Genomic DNA, 14,507 nt, shown 5'->3' on the forward strand with positions numbered 1-14,507 from the left:
TTGTCCATTGTCCAAGTCACCATAAATCACCTCCAGCACAGCTAGCTCCCTCAGGTACTGGATACCTTTCTCCATGGTGGTCCACTTGCCTGGGTGACATAGAACATCTCCCTTGAAAGGATACCTTTCCTTCACACCCGACAGGAGTTGCCTCCAGAGGCTGAGGACTCATGCACCTTTTCCCATTGTTTTGCCAATGCCCCCTTCCCTAGAAAGGGATCCCAGCTGCTTGGCTTCCCTACCCTCTAATTCCAGGCTACTGGCCCCATTATCCCAGCATCGGAGCAGCCAGGTGACAATGTGCTCACCTGGACGACGGCTGAAATCCTTTCGCATATCTCGCAATTCACTCAGGGATAGAGATCGGGTAGTTACCGTCTCTTTTATGAGTTCTTCCTCTTCCTCCTCTTCAAGCGATGACTCGCTCTCTTCCCTCTTCCGTCCTTGTGATGGCCCTGCTTCAGAGCACTCTGCCTCCTCAGTTTCTTCCTCTGGCTCCTTCTTTGAAAAAGCATCTTCGTCCCTTACTAAACGAACTGACTTCCGCTTCCAAGATTTCTTCTTTTGTATAGGGGTGACTGACACCAGGACAAGTTGATTCTCTGGTTCAGCTGCAGTGCCTGTTGCAGGGTTTGGAGTAGGCACAGTGCCTGTTGCTGGGGTTGGAGTAGCCGCAGTGCCTGTTACATTGTCGTCAGATCCAGAGACTCTCTTCTCTTTGAAGGTACTGAATAGTGTTAAATAGAGCTCGGTAGGCATGGGCCAGGCCCCAGCACATTGCAGTGATTTGTGTCTCCTTGGAACTGCCAGGCTGACAGCATACTTCTTCCAAATGTTCTGCTAGTTTATCAGGATTCTGCACTTGTTCAGGGGTAAAGTTCCAAACCACTGTAGGTGCCCACCTTTCTAGGCATGTGCCCACCTTCCTAGGCATTTGCCCATGCTGTTCCACACGCCCTGCCACTCATAACTATCCAGCCTCAGGGCAGATCTCTGGATGATATTCTTAAATTGCTTGACAGCCTTAGACAAAATCGAAACAATATTCCCAAGTATCAATAGAAGTATTTTAACTATGCAAGGGCATTCAAGATACTGAAAAGCTATTGTAATGAAGGAGGAAACATCGCAGTAGAAGGCAGCGAAGGTGCCATTCTGTATTTCCTCCATAAAAAACCTCTCAGAGGAAGAATTGCTAATCGTCTCCTAGAGATGGTACCTGAAATACAGTAATGGCTTTAGTACAGAGCTCAGATACCACATTAAGCTCAAGGTCAGTGTCCTAAAAATAAATCTCCCAGGCAAGACATTACTAATCATTGCAGAGTACAGTAGCCTGCAAAAGACAACACCAATCTTTAATATGTACAGCAAAGACGAGAGCGTGATGCAAATCAAATGAACTGATATTGTGACCCACAACTGTTAACAGATATAAATCCCTTAATACGCTCTGATTGATCTGTTATTGTCTCAAACCCTTCGAGCCCCATGTTGGGTGCCAAAAAGCACTGTCATGGTTTAGCCCCAGCTGGCAACTAAGCACCATGCAGCTGCTCGCTTGCCCCCCATCCCCAGGTGGGATGGGGAGAGAATTGGAAAAAAAAGCCCCATGGGTTGACATAAAAACAGTTTAATAGGACAGCAAAGGAAGAGGAAATAAGAATAATAAAAATAATACTGATAAAGGAATATACAAAAACAAGTGATGCACAGTGCAACAATTGCTCACCATCCGGTGATCGATAGCCTGTCCCTGAGCAGTGATTCCCGCCCCCCAGCCAACTCCAATTTTGTATACTGAGCATGACATTATATGGTAGGGAATATATCCTTGGCCATTCTGTGTCAGCTGTCCTGGCTATGCCCCCTCCCAGCTTCTTGTGCACTTCCCCGCTGGCAGAGCATGGGAAGCTGAAAAGTCCTTGACTTAGTATAAGCACTACAACTACTTAGCCACAACTAAAAACATCAGTGTGTTATCAACATTATTCTCATACTAAATCCAAAACACAGCACTATACCAGCTATTAGGAAGAAAATTAACTCTATCCCAGCTGAAACCAGGACAGTAAGGTAATCACATATAGTGATTGGTGATCATACAAATTACCTCTGGGTGCAATGTACTCCTTTTTGTTCCTTTGCTCAGCAAAGCATTAGAAGTTTTATACAATAGAATACTGCTCATATATCTTTATAGTCTGCTTAATGCAAACCTCCTAGCTGAATAAACAATTTTATAGAGTAATTTTGTAAAATTAGGACATGCTATTTTGAATAGAACAAAGGAGAGCAGGGAAGAGAAATTTTATTTTGTTTGGATATTTTATCCCTCCATTCTGGTAAAATGTCTGACTTTTTACTTTGTCTTTCCCCCTTTTCATAGTCCATTTCTGACCTGGAGAGACATACAGCATATTATTGTCAGGACTTCACGTACAGGATATCTGAATGCTAATGACTGGAAAACCAATGCAGCTGGTTACAAGGGTGAGAGCTTCCTTTCTTCTTTGTCATCAGAGGCAACATAATTTTTGACATTTTTAAAGAGGATATAATCTCAAGCAGTTTGGTTGACCCTGTGTTGTGCTTTGAGTCTTTCCATTAACAAAAGGGGCCTATCTTCTCTTTTATAAAGAAATGCTCTAAAAATGGCTAAAACCAAAAATGCAGCTACAAAAAGCATTGGTCAGATCCTGGTAGTCCCTTTTGGTCCTAATTTGTGCAATGCTGACAGAAAACGAAGTATATCAGGTGTTTAAAAATTTATCCTTGTATAGCTAGTATACTCATAAAATAGCCTAGAGTTGGAGTTGTAGCAGTTAATGGATTCAGACCACATTCTCATTTAGGATTGCTGACAAATTGTATTTAAAAATGACAAAACAGTGTTCTCAAATTTCAGAATTATATGAATCACCCTACATTTTTCAATATTTAAGATTTAGGACAAAAACAAATGTTGAGTTATCAAGACTTAATGGGACAGAAATCATACTCTTCAGTCTGCTCTAATGTAGGTTTCTAAAATTTTGTAGTGTCTTATATTTTTGTATTAAAATTACCTCTTTATGCTGTATCTTCTATACACAATTGTGCCACTAAATAAGACATATATTTTCAAGATTTTCAACTGGACCTTGAATCCATACAGTGTTGTATTTCAACATAGGTTGGTTTCTGATTCCCATTCACTAAACTCTTAACTGCTTTCAGTATGGATTGCATCTAAAAAAGAACCCAGAATGTCTTATTTCTGATTCTCCTTTCATGAGAATTCTGCCCCAAGACTGCAGAACTTCTTTTTAGATGAGCATATGTCTCAAGAGTTGAACTATTTTGTGCTAGGATCTCTTGAGACCAGAATATAATATATAAGAACCATCAAATATTTACACTAGTTTCATTTTAAAACTGAAGCCTAGTGTTAATCTATTCACTGCTACCATAGAGCATCTTTAATATAACATTCTGACCTATGATATTTCTGCTGTAACTGAATAGAAACCAAACAAAAACAGCTTTCATTTTTGGATCCAAACCAGACCCTAACTACAAAGGATAGATTTAGAAATGGGTATTTGACTCCAACCCCTTCATCATGTGAAGGTTTTGACCTGGTTTTGTCCTATTTACAACAAGCACATGTCCACACACATACTGTGAGAAATAATACCTTAATTACGATAAAATTACAGTTTTTGTTATTGTGAAACATAACCCAGGATTTCAAAAGTTTGGGCAGGAAATCATAACTGTATTATCATTTTGTTGGAGCTATCTGAAATTCAAACAATAGTTTTCAAGTAGCATAAAATAGTTGTTTATCTTTCCCTAACTCACTTTCAAAATTCTATCTTTTTGTGTTTTTCCATTTGTTTCCTGAGAGAGGCAAACAGTCTATGATTCACTTCACAGCAGCTGACATTCATTAGCAAAAGAGAAGTCACACTAACACACTATCATTAATAGCAGGACATGGACTGTTAGACCACTGTCGCTAGCTTAATCTGAATCCTTGGAGCCACTCATTTTTCTATTTGTGTAGCAGATATATAGAAGAAAAGGGGTGAAAAAGGTTTTTTCCTCCACTTGTGCAAAATCATGAATACAGATAAGATCAATTGGGGGACTGAGAGTCAGGAAATACAACTTGACCTGGCAGAACTCCACTGTAGACTCCATTGTGGAATTGAAAAAGAGGAAGACAAACTAAGTGCCTCAACCTCTGTAGAGCTCAGGAATCAACTTTAACCCAAATACAAGCACTAGTTTTAACTAAATTATCTTGGCAAGTCAGGCTGAGCAAATGCTTCCAATAAAAATCCAGCTCTCTCTAAACCTCTGTTGGTTTTGGAAGAAGAAAAGCAAAAGATTTAGATTAAATCATAACATTCAAAACTGAACTTGGTGTTTGCACACCACTGCTGGCAAGACTGAAACAGTATGTTACTACTGCACATGGCAATATTTAGGATAATATTTGACTATTATCCTTCACTGTTGCCAAGAGTAACAATTAAAGAATGAAGATGAATTACAGTTACTCTGATTAATCTGAGTTCCTTAAGGAAATGTATCATAATTTTGTTGATGACAAGATCCATATTTCTTCCAAGGCATGTTCTTAACAAAGTAAGGGGGAGGAAGCTGGTTTTAAAAAGAAACAATCTGCTTTTCTTCCATGCATGCTGGGGAAGAAAGAAAGAAAAAATGAGGAGAAAAGGGGAGACAGACTCACTCCTTTAGAAATGAGAACTGAAAGGGTAAAAACAACAAAAACTTGGAAGAACCTCTCGCTCAACAAAGGGTCAGCAAAAGCTGACAGTTGAAAGTGGGTCAGCATGCCTTTTCAGTGGGATGTGTTTCCAGGCTGCATGGCAACACTGTCCCTCACTATAGTCCTTTGCAGTCTTTCTCTGTTGCAGAACACACAGAAGGAGCTCACAGATGTCCTTATTCATTGCAAATTCTCCATATTTCTGTCTAACATTAATAAAAGGAAAGATTGTTTCATGAAAAGCACTTGAGCCAGCTATTTTCTGGCAAGTAAACAGCATTCATTAAATGTATGTTAACAGAATGAAGAAAGGAACAGACAAGAACTTTTTATTGTTATTTTTTTTGTTTTATTTTATTGTCAGGCAGCAGTTATCTATACACAGGAATTTATTACTTGATAGTCTCAAAAAGAAAGACTGAATATTCGGTTTAGAGTAGTTTTCATCTAGTCAGCTGTAAATATAATTTGTCACTAGATAAAGAGATCAATTTGGCTCAATTTGGCTTCAAAATCAGAGGTTTTTATTTTAAATAATTAAGCATCTAATTAACCAGTTATTTCAAAAAATGCTAGGGAATATATCTTTTTGTGAAGATACCAAAATTGTTGAACTGTTTCTGCTATGGCAGATTTGTATGCAAAGGCTCGTTGTTCTGTCAATTGTTTGGTCAACAATATAGCTTGCCACCGCATTCATAAAAAGGGAACACTGCTTTAATGTCGATTTTTTTCTGGGTTGAAAGAAACAAAATGAAACACCGCAGTTTTAAGAAAAATGATCAAATCATCTGAATAATTCTTTATATGTAACTGAAGCTCCATATACCATCAAAGAAAATTCTCTGGGGAAACAGACCATTCAGAGTGAAGGAATACTATTAATTTTCAGGGAGATTTTAGAGAACATCCTTCAGTCTTCTTGGCTCTAAAGTGTAGATAATAACACTTCAGTACAGCGAAAAAAAATGCCACTGAAGGATAAATGAAAATCAAAACTCTAGCCACTTTTTTCCATTTCAAGACATTGCTAAGCCTGGTGGAGGTAATCTTCCTACAGAAACTGAGAGTAATATCTCATTTGCCAGGGAATAATAACAGACTAGCAGAGCTAAATCCCATCTATTTAGATTAGCCGAAGTATCACAGTTGGCTACATTAGGAGAGAGAAGCGGCCTTTGAATATAATTTTTTAATTATAGTGTTATAGTGTTTAATAAAACTGATGATTATTCTTGTAAGCAGAGCATTACCAATTCTGGGAATGATGAAGAGACAAGACTTTGTTCCTATGATCAGTCAGATTTATATTGTTGTAAGGTGACCAGTAACCAGGCACAAATTCAGAGAACAGTGAGAAAATATGCACAACAGCATGTACATTTCAGAGAAAATAAATAAGCTATCCATAAGCACCATGCTACATATTTTAATAATGATTTAAAATTATATCTTGAAAACATTGTTAGAAGCTGGTATAAGACTCCTGAAGATGGCAAACACTCAAGAACTGATATGTCAACCAAAGCTGTACATATATAAAAAGACCTTCCGATCTTACAGACTGGTATTTGCATATGGTGCTAAGAGCCAATATCAAGTTCTACCTACCCCTACAGCCCATACACATGATGCATAGAGCATGTAGAATATGGGCTTTGAGTTTGGCTGTTAGTTTTGGGTTGTTTGGCTAGCTAGCACTAAACACATGAAATTTTACTTTGTAAGAGTGGAACAGACTGTATTCTATGCAGATTAGACTAATGATGCTTTGTGATTGAAAAATTAAGCTGGTATTTTCAGGAAGACAACTCTGTTGTCAGTATGCGTCTTCTAGGTTCAACTTGTTGAGGAACATCACAAATTAAATCTCATGTGACTTGTTTCTCTCACTCTCCAGGGGCTTTGTTGGCTCAAGGCAATGTTTCCTCACCAGGAATACCCCTAGGGCCATGCCCTCTGGCCACTTGCTCCTCTCAGCAGGCCCATAGTTTCATTGCCAAGCCATGACACAGAGCTATTTTTGTGGCTTTACACCACCCAGGGAATCCTGTTAAGCTAGATTTTACTTCCAAACACATTAGTCTTTGAAAAAGGCTCCAGCTCAGCAGTGTCACTCCCTAAACTACTGGTGTAATGATAACATCAGAAGAACCTGGCAAGTACATCAAACTATTAGAGTATGTCCAGAGGAGGGTGACCAAGATGGTGAAAGGCCTCGAGGGCAAAACTTATGAGAAGCGGCTGAGGTCACTTGGTTTGTTCAGCTTAGAGAAGAGAAGAGAAGGCTGAGACCTCATCGCAGTCTACAACTTCCTCAAGAGGGGCAGTGGAGCTGACCTCTCTCCGGTTACCAGTGATAGTGTTGTCCCTAAATCAGGGTTCTTTCATCTGGTATGTAAAATGCCAATCAACACACTGAGTCAAGATATTTGTCTTTATTGCTAGCTTGCAGAGTGGGGTGCTGGGCATTTAAAACCATCCAGCACACCTCTTAGAAACACACAGGGTCTTTTATACAAAACGATAACAAAGAAGAAATAGTTGATTGGTCACTTTTACACAAAAGTTCATCCGTGCATGTCCTAATTTTAGTTTAGCTCATTATACTAAGGTGGACCTACATTTGCATCTAAAATCACACACCTAGAGGTGTGTTTTTTAGTATTATAATTACCCAAGGTAACTAAAGGTCTTACTTTTGTCCTATCAGCTACCACTAAGTTAGTTTAACTCTCCATCCTGCTGCGGTTCCTGCTTAAACAATGGCTGGTCCCTAGGCAAGCACCTGCAGATCTTTGTTTTAGGGACACTCTGCTCCTGCTCCCATTGCCATAGTTTCATGACAGACCATCATGGTTCCCTTATTTTAACCCTTCGATATCAATAGGACATGAGGCAATGGTAGGAAGCTGTGTCAGGGGAACTTTAGATTGGACATTAGGAAAAGGTTCTTCACTGAGAGGGTGGTCAGTCACTGGAACAGGCTCCCCAGGAAAATGGTCACAGCACTAAGCCTGTCAGAGTTCAAGGAGCATCTGGACAACCCTCTTAGTCATATGGTTTAGTTTTAAGTAGTCCTGCGAGGAGCTGGGAGTTGGACTTGATGATCCTTATGGGTCTCTTCGAACTCGAGATATTCTATGATTCTATAATTCTATAATTCTATGATCTAGAGTCCTATTTGCCAGGCATTAAGCCACAGGATTTTAATACTGTGGGAATTACATTTATCAGGAAACAAGTATATAACATGCTGTTGTAGTTTAACCCAGCAGGCAGCTAAACACCTCACAGCTATTCATTCACTCCCCCCCGCCAGCAGGATGGGGGAGACAATCGGAAAAAAAAAGTAAAATTTGTGGGTTGAGATAAAGACAGTTTAATAGGACAGAAAAGGAAGGGGAAATAATGATGATGATGATGATGATAATAATAATGATAAAAGAATATACAAAATAAGTGATGCACAATGTAATTGCTCACCACCTGCTGACCAATGCCCAGCCAGTTCCCGAGCAGCAGCCACCAGCCAGCTTTCCCCCTAGTTTATATACTGAGCATGACGTCATATCGTATGGAATATCCCTTTGGCAAGTTTGGGTCAGCTGTCCTGGCTGTGTCCCCTCCCAGCTCCTTGTGCCCCTCAAGCCTCCTCACTGATAGGGCAGTATGAGAAGCTGAAAAGTCCTTGACTTAGTGTAAACACTGCTTAGCAACAACTAAAACATCAGTGTGTTATCAACATTATTCTCATAGTAAATCCAAAACACAGCACTATACCAGCCACTAGGAAGAAAATTAACTCTATCCCAGCCAAAACCAGGACACATGCCATTTCCAAATGTGAGGCACACAAACCAGAATCTTGAGTAGGAAACTGAGAGCAAGAGTCTGGAAAAGCAAATACATTTTCGGAAAGACAATCCAACCATATCTTACATGTACATGACAAAGTCTTTAACCAATGTGGATTTAAAGAGATATGTTGGCACTGACTCACATAACTAGGCATTAGTCTTATGTTAGGTAGACTGGTTAGATTCATCTGAACGCTTTTCACCTTGTAGCCCCTGCTTGGTAGTTGTTGGAACACAGGGTAGCATTCAGTTTAGCACCAGGAAAGCAGGCAAGCAAACCAGCTAAAATTATTAAAGTAAAAATTAATTAGCTAGTCTAACAATGAGCAGAAGTGCCACCACACCTCTCCTCAACATTGACAGAGTATGTGTGATAGGAAAAGGTGTGTCCTGTCAGGAATTTCACAACCACATTTAAATATTATAGAAATCAAAGAGTCAATACCATCACCTTTATTGTTGCTTCTTACAGTCTTACAGAGAGCATTGCTGTAGTTAAAGGAAATATTGGAGGTGGGATTTGGAAATGAAGAGAGTTGAGGAAAAGGGGCATAAAATGTATTTTTTTAGTGGAAATGTTGTCCCACAAGCGGGGTCCAGTACCTGGTGTGCAATAAGCCAATTTTACACACAGAGCCGAGATATTTATTTATTTCATGTTTGTACAAAGATGAGTGCTAGGGGATAATTCCACAAAGCTAGCACCCCACATGAAGCAATTACAATATATTTATCCTGTTACATGATTAGCAGAAACAATGGAAAACCTGCCCAAATTTACATTCATTGGTTAGTGATCACCATATCGCTTGCTATTGGCTTGTTATTTTTAAATTAGCTTCGCTTGCCATGTAAATCAGCACGCATGCTCTTTACAGGTGGGGGGGCAATTTGCATAGACCCTCAATTGAGTCGGTGGTCGTGATCTCCCCCTGCCGCCTTTACCTTTTCCCCAGTTACTGTGGATTTTTGCTGACTTCATGCCAGTGGCATTCTTCTATCCTTGTTATCTTCCTTGTAACAATATGTCTCCTTGAAGTCCCTCTTATCAATCCCTCCTCTGGAGGTGGGTGATTAGTAAGGCATACAAAGTAATCAGACCTAAATTAAACAGTGTCACCGCTATCTAGACATTAACCCAATCATATGGTTGTACTCAGTCTACAGAAAGTTTAAAATTATTGTGGCATTTTTTTTTTCTGGTCAATGCAAGGTTTCTAGATGTTTTTTGATTCAGCTGGAAGTGATGAATAATGTTTTTAAATGTAATATTAAAATTGCATTAGGAATTTTTCAGTGTTTCATATTTTAAACCCAAAGAAAGTGCCTGGTATCTGAATTCTGCTAGCCTTGAGTGAGACCTAAAAATTCTTCTTGGGATTTGGGGAAGGTACCTGGAAAATATATTAGATTCTGCAGCCTAAACATGATTGTTGGGTTGTTTTGGTATTTTTCTTTTTCCCAAGCACAAATTGAGATCTACCCAAATTCACTTTTGGTTGAAAGACATGTAAGATGAGGAATATATTTGTATAGTTCCAGAGATGGAGATGTACAAAGGAGGAGAGAGAATCTCTCAGAAGCTAGGGAAGTGTCACTTCTCCCAGCCTCAAACTCTTCATTGTCAAAGATTCTCATTACTCACCGACTCTGCAGCACTCTTACCTGCTGGCTCATAAAAGCAAAGAATGGAGTTGTGAATTTAAAATGGAGTCTAAGCAGAAAGTTCAGGCTTATGCAGTGATACATAAAGAGAAGTAGATTGACATTTTGTTCCACAGTTGGTTGCTTTCCTATTGTGAGCCCAATTTACACGTTTTAAAATGTGAATTAAATGGTTCTAAAACAGAAATAACAGCAGACAAAACGCTAAATTAGGCTTTAAAATTCTATTAGAATAGCACTCAGAATCATCACCAATCCATGATCAGCACAATAGACAAAGAATTTTAAAAGATAGTGCCTCTGCTCAACAATTTACAGACTTGATGTCCATCTGTCCTAGATATAAAGATATGCACAATTACTATACTCTGCAGATCCTAGTATTCCAGGCATTTCCAAGTGGACTGACAACACTAACAGTACACAGACCATGGGAATAATAACCTTTGAAATTACTTTCTTTTAACAAGCCAAACTCAGACCTTTAGCAAAAGTCTGCAAAAGATTGGGTGGAGGGGAAATGGAGGAACAGTCTTCCCCTGTGAACACATAACCTCAGAGTCTACCACATATGAAATGTAGCTTTCCATTTTGCAGTATTAAGAAAGAAAAACCAGGAAGACCGAATTAAAAAGTGAATGATAAACCAATACAATTCTCCAAAGCAGAATTCTTTACTTATAGACAATGAAGCACACATTTCTCATTTACATCCATGACAAACTACGTAAACATCTTATGCAGGGGGGGAGTTCTGCTTTTTTAAAAAAACAACAAACACCTCCCTTTGGGAAGACCAAAGCTCTTTGTTGCTGTTGCATTGTTATATTTAATTTTCAGTGATTATAGAACTGGCAATTATCAGAGAGTGTCTACTTTAGTGGGACTGAGATTCAGGTCAGTTAGGCATTTAGAGCATCTTGGTAGGATCTAGAGCATCAAGGAGCCTATGATCCCTGTTTAATAAATGGGAAAGATAAGTGCCTCCATAGAACAATTCAGATCAGTTGTGTATAACTGTATCACTATTTCCTTCTGGAAAAATCAGTTCATGCAAATCAATGGGAGTGTTGCTATTAACTCAGTGGATACAGAAATTAATCCACAAGGTCTATTAACAGTGTTACTGGTCCAACTATCTGTGCAAACTTGGCTGATTGTTTAACTTTCTGTTGCCTCGAGTTACTGATCTGTATCTACTGTATAGAACTACTGGGATAGTGTGGAGTCTATTTACTTAATATTTTCTGTGCTTTGGGATGAGGTTGGTATAATTTAAATTCTAAAAATTTGCAAATTATTAAATAATTTCCAAAACACTTCATTGCAACTGTATGCACATTTATATTTAACCTTTCTCTGCCAAAATCCTGCTGTAGCCCTATACTCAGTCAGGAATTTGAGTGTAAATATTACTCTGGAGCACCAATGCCTAAGAACAAACACAGCCATTGTGCAAGACAGAAGTTCTGCACCATGTGTCTGATAGATCTGACAGCACAGAAATGGTATCTTTGTGTCTCCTAACAATCTGTCAGCATTTCCACTTACAGTTCCTTTAACTCATCTGTCATCATCTGTTCTGAGATGAAGCCTAGTGTATAGGCTCTCACCAAAAGGTGTTTTTATTATTTGATGGGATTAAATGACAAGTACATTTGGCTGCTTTTAAATCATTGGGGAATCCTAAATGTACCTCTGAGAGTAAACTTGCCCCTAATAAAGGAAATGTTTCCTTTCTTTTTCTTTTTTTAAGTATTCCATGATGCAGTCACAAAATGGCTTGTTTTGATCAGAGAAAATTTGCAAGCTGTCATTTTTGGGAAAATCCAACATAAAATGACTATCACGGAGTTTCAAAATTATATGCATAGGCTTCATGATTTACTCCAAATCCTGCTGCAGAAACCCAAGAGAAGCAGCAGCTTGTCTGTCTTAGCAATCAGTAGTCAGGTTTTCTGTTTTTATAGCTACCCTGCTCCTTCAGAGGCAGAGGTAAACCAGTCTTCCTGGTCACTCTGCTGAAGTGCACTGGTACTTTCTGTGACACTGAAGAAAATATCCCCATATGCAGGGCACAACAGAATACCATGTGCTCTGAAGACTACTATGGTTTACTCATACCTAAACAAGCTCTGAAAAGTAAAACAGATACTGATTCGGGTCTTACTGCAGGAAGTGAAGAACTTGGCATGACCATACTGGATACACACAGGTTCTCAGTGCTGACCACTGACTGTGGGGTGGCTGAATCCCACTGACCTGTGCCTTGAGGCTGCTAATGCTTGTGAGAGAGAAAGATATTTGAGTGGTACTTACTGTCACTATTAGTAGAGTCTGATGACGCAAAACTGTCTTTTGCTTTTAGTCCTTTTAGTCAACCAATATCTACCTGCTTAATACATGTTTTAAATACCTGAAGTAGATAATTACTGCTGGGATGTGAATGCAGTAGTGGTCTTGAATTTAATTTATGTCTTAAGGTGATGGTTTTTAGGGGTTAAGTGGATGCAAAGGCTCAAAGAAGGTGATATAGTGTCAGAACTGCATATAGAAACTATTCACAAAGCTACACTATCTGCTGGAAGTTTAGCTTCTACTAGCTGATCTACCAGTGGTCCTGGAAGATCTATATTTTATTTTATCAATGAATAAGAGCTTTCAGTCAGACAGAAAACTATAAAATACAGAAGGTTGACTTTTTTGTCAAATATATTATCAAGTCAATCCAGAGTTATATTATTATATCTATAACATTATAATATAATGTTATAATATAACATTATAATATTATATCTATTATAACTATATTATAGTTATATTATATCCAGTATATTACTAGAGAAATTATTTGTACTGATACAAGAATCAGTAATTGACATAAACACAACTGGAAGCTTAATGAATGCTATTTTTAATTATTCTGTTTGCACTTTTCTAGTTATAGAAACCACTCGATTTCTCATTGTGCACCTTTGTAACAGCCACTTTGATAACAAATTTATTGTACAACTTTCTGTCCTATAAGTCTTTCTCTGGTGTGATGGCAAGATTGATAAAATAATTTTAATAACCTGGATTAATTTTTAATAATTTTAATAACTTGGACTGAGGGGAATTATGTGGGAATTATGGAAGGACTGGGTTTGTTGCTGAAAAATTGAAAAATCAGAGGGTTTTTTCTGTATAAAATATGAAAATGCAAATATTGTACTTAATTTAAAAAACATGAGGGAGTTGGTTTTACAACCAAGAGTAAAAATGAACGTTCTTGCACAGTTGTATTATTAGCTTGTAAAGCAGTTACGCATTTCAAAAATCACATCCTGTTATCATAGATTACTGGTCATAGGTTGGCACAAAACAGGGTATTTTACAGTTAAGGATATGGCTGAAACAAGATGAATTCTCATTCAAGATCAATGTTCTCTCAGTTAAGACATGGTGAAACGAAATGAAATAGTTTAAGCAGTGTGTCATTGTAGCATTTCTCCTTTTTTTGTACCTTAATTTTCTTCAAACAACTGTCTTTCCTATTTGTAATTAGAAGTATTTTGATATGCTAAGCAAATGACAGAAACTTAATGTAATATACAATTAGAGTTCTATATTTGCAAATAAACTATCAAATGTGAAATAAATATTGGTGTAGGTTGGGTTGAAATAGTTATAGAATTAGTTATAGAATGAGAGTAACTAACTGGAGAGTCTTAAGAATTTTCCATTTTAATATATTTGAAATCCTTCAACTAAAACTGAAATAAATACTGACTATGGTCCTATGAAATACTGAAATTCCTTTTGATAAGGAAAAGGAAGTAAATAAAAGAGTAGAAAGGGGAAGATTTTCACTGCTGTTAAAACATAGATATTTTGGAGTCTCTGTTGTCAAGTACACAGTTGCCAGCACAGTACCTGGCATCAGATGACATCAGATGACTACATATATGCATTTCCTAATCAGGTGTAAAAAAATGGTCCTGTTTGCTCTGACTGTAGTGCTAGATAAACTTGCACATGATCACCTCTCCTTCGTGAATGTGTGCACTAGTACAGCTGTGTAAACAAGCTCAGATTCACTTAAGTGCTTTGGTGTAGATGACTATGTAACCATTCAAAACTTGACAGAAAAATCTTTCTTTCTCTACACACATACACATGCACACACAGGCACACAACTGAATTACAGAATACAATAA

The 14,507-nt window shown here is 38.1% G+C and overlaps 1 protein-coding gene across 1 annotated transcript in view; it reads left to right on the top strand.

Moving 5' to 3' along the window:
- LOC309415057 (proprotein convertase subtilisin/kexin type 5-like) overlaps positions 1-14,507 on the top strand; it is a gene marked incomplete at both ends in the record, with an annotated part of 280,059 nt that overhangs the window by 216,289 nt on the left and 49,263 nt on the right. The window contains one exon of the mRNA XM_082012448.1: positions 2,390-2,493. Within this exon, the coding sequence (XP_081868574.1) occupies positions 2,390-2,493 (104 nt within the window). The remainder of the gene's footprint in view (positions 1-2,389; positions 2,494-14,507) is intronic.

This window comes from Phaethon aethereus (assembly GCF_964289735.1).
Source record: "Phaethon aethereus genome assembly, chromosome: W".
Lineage (NCBI taxonomy): Eukaryota > Metazoa > Chordata > Aves > Phaethontiformes > Phaethontidae > Phaethon > Phaethon aethereus.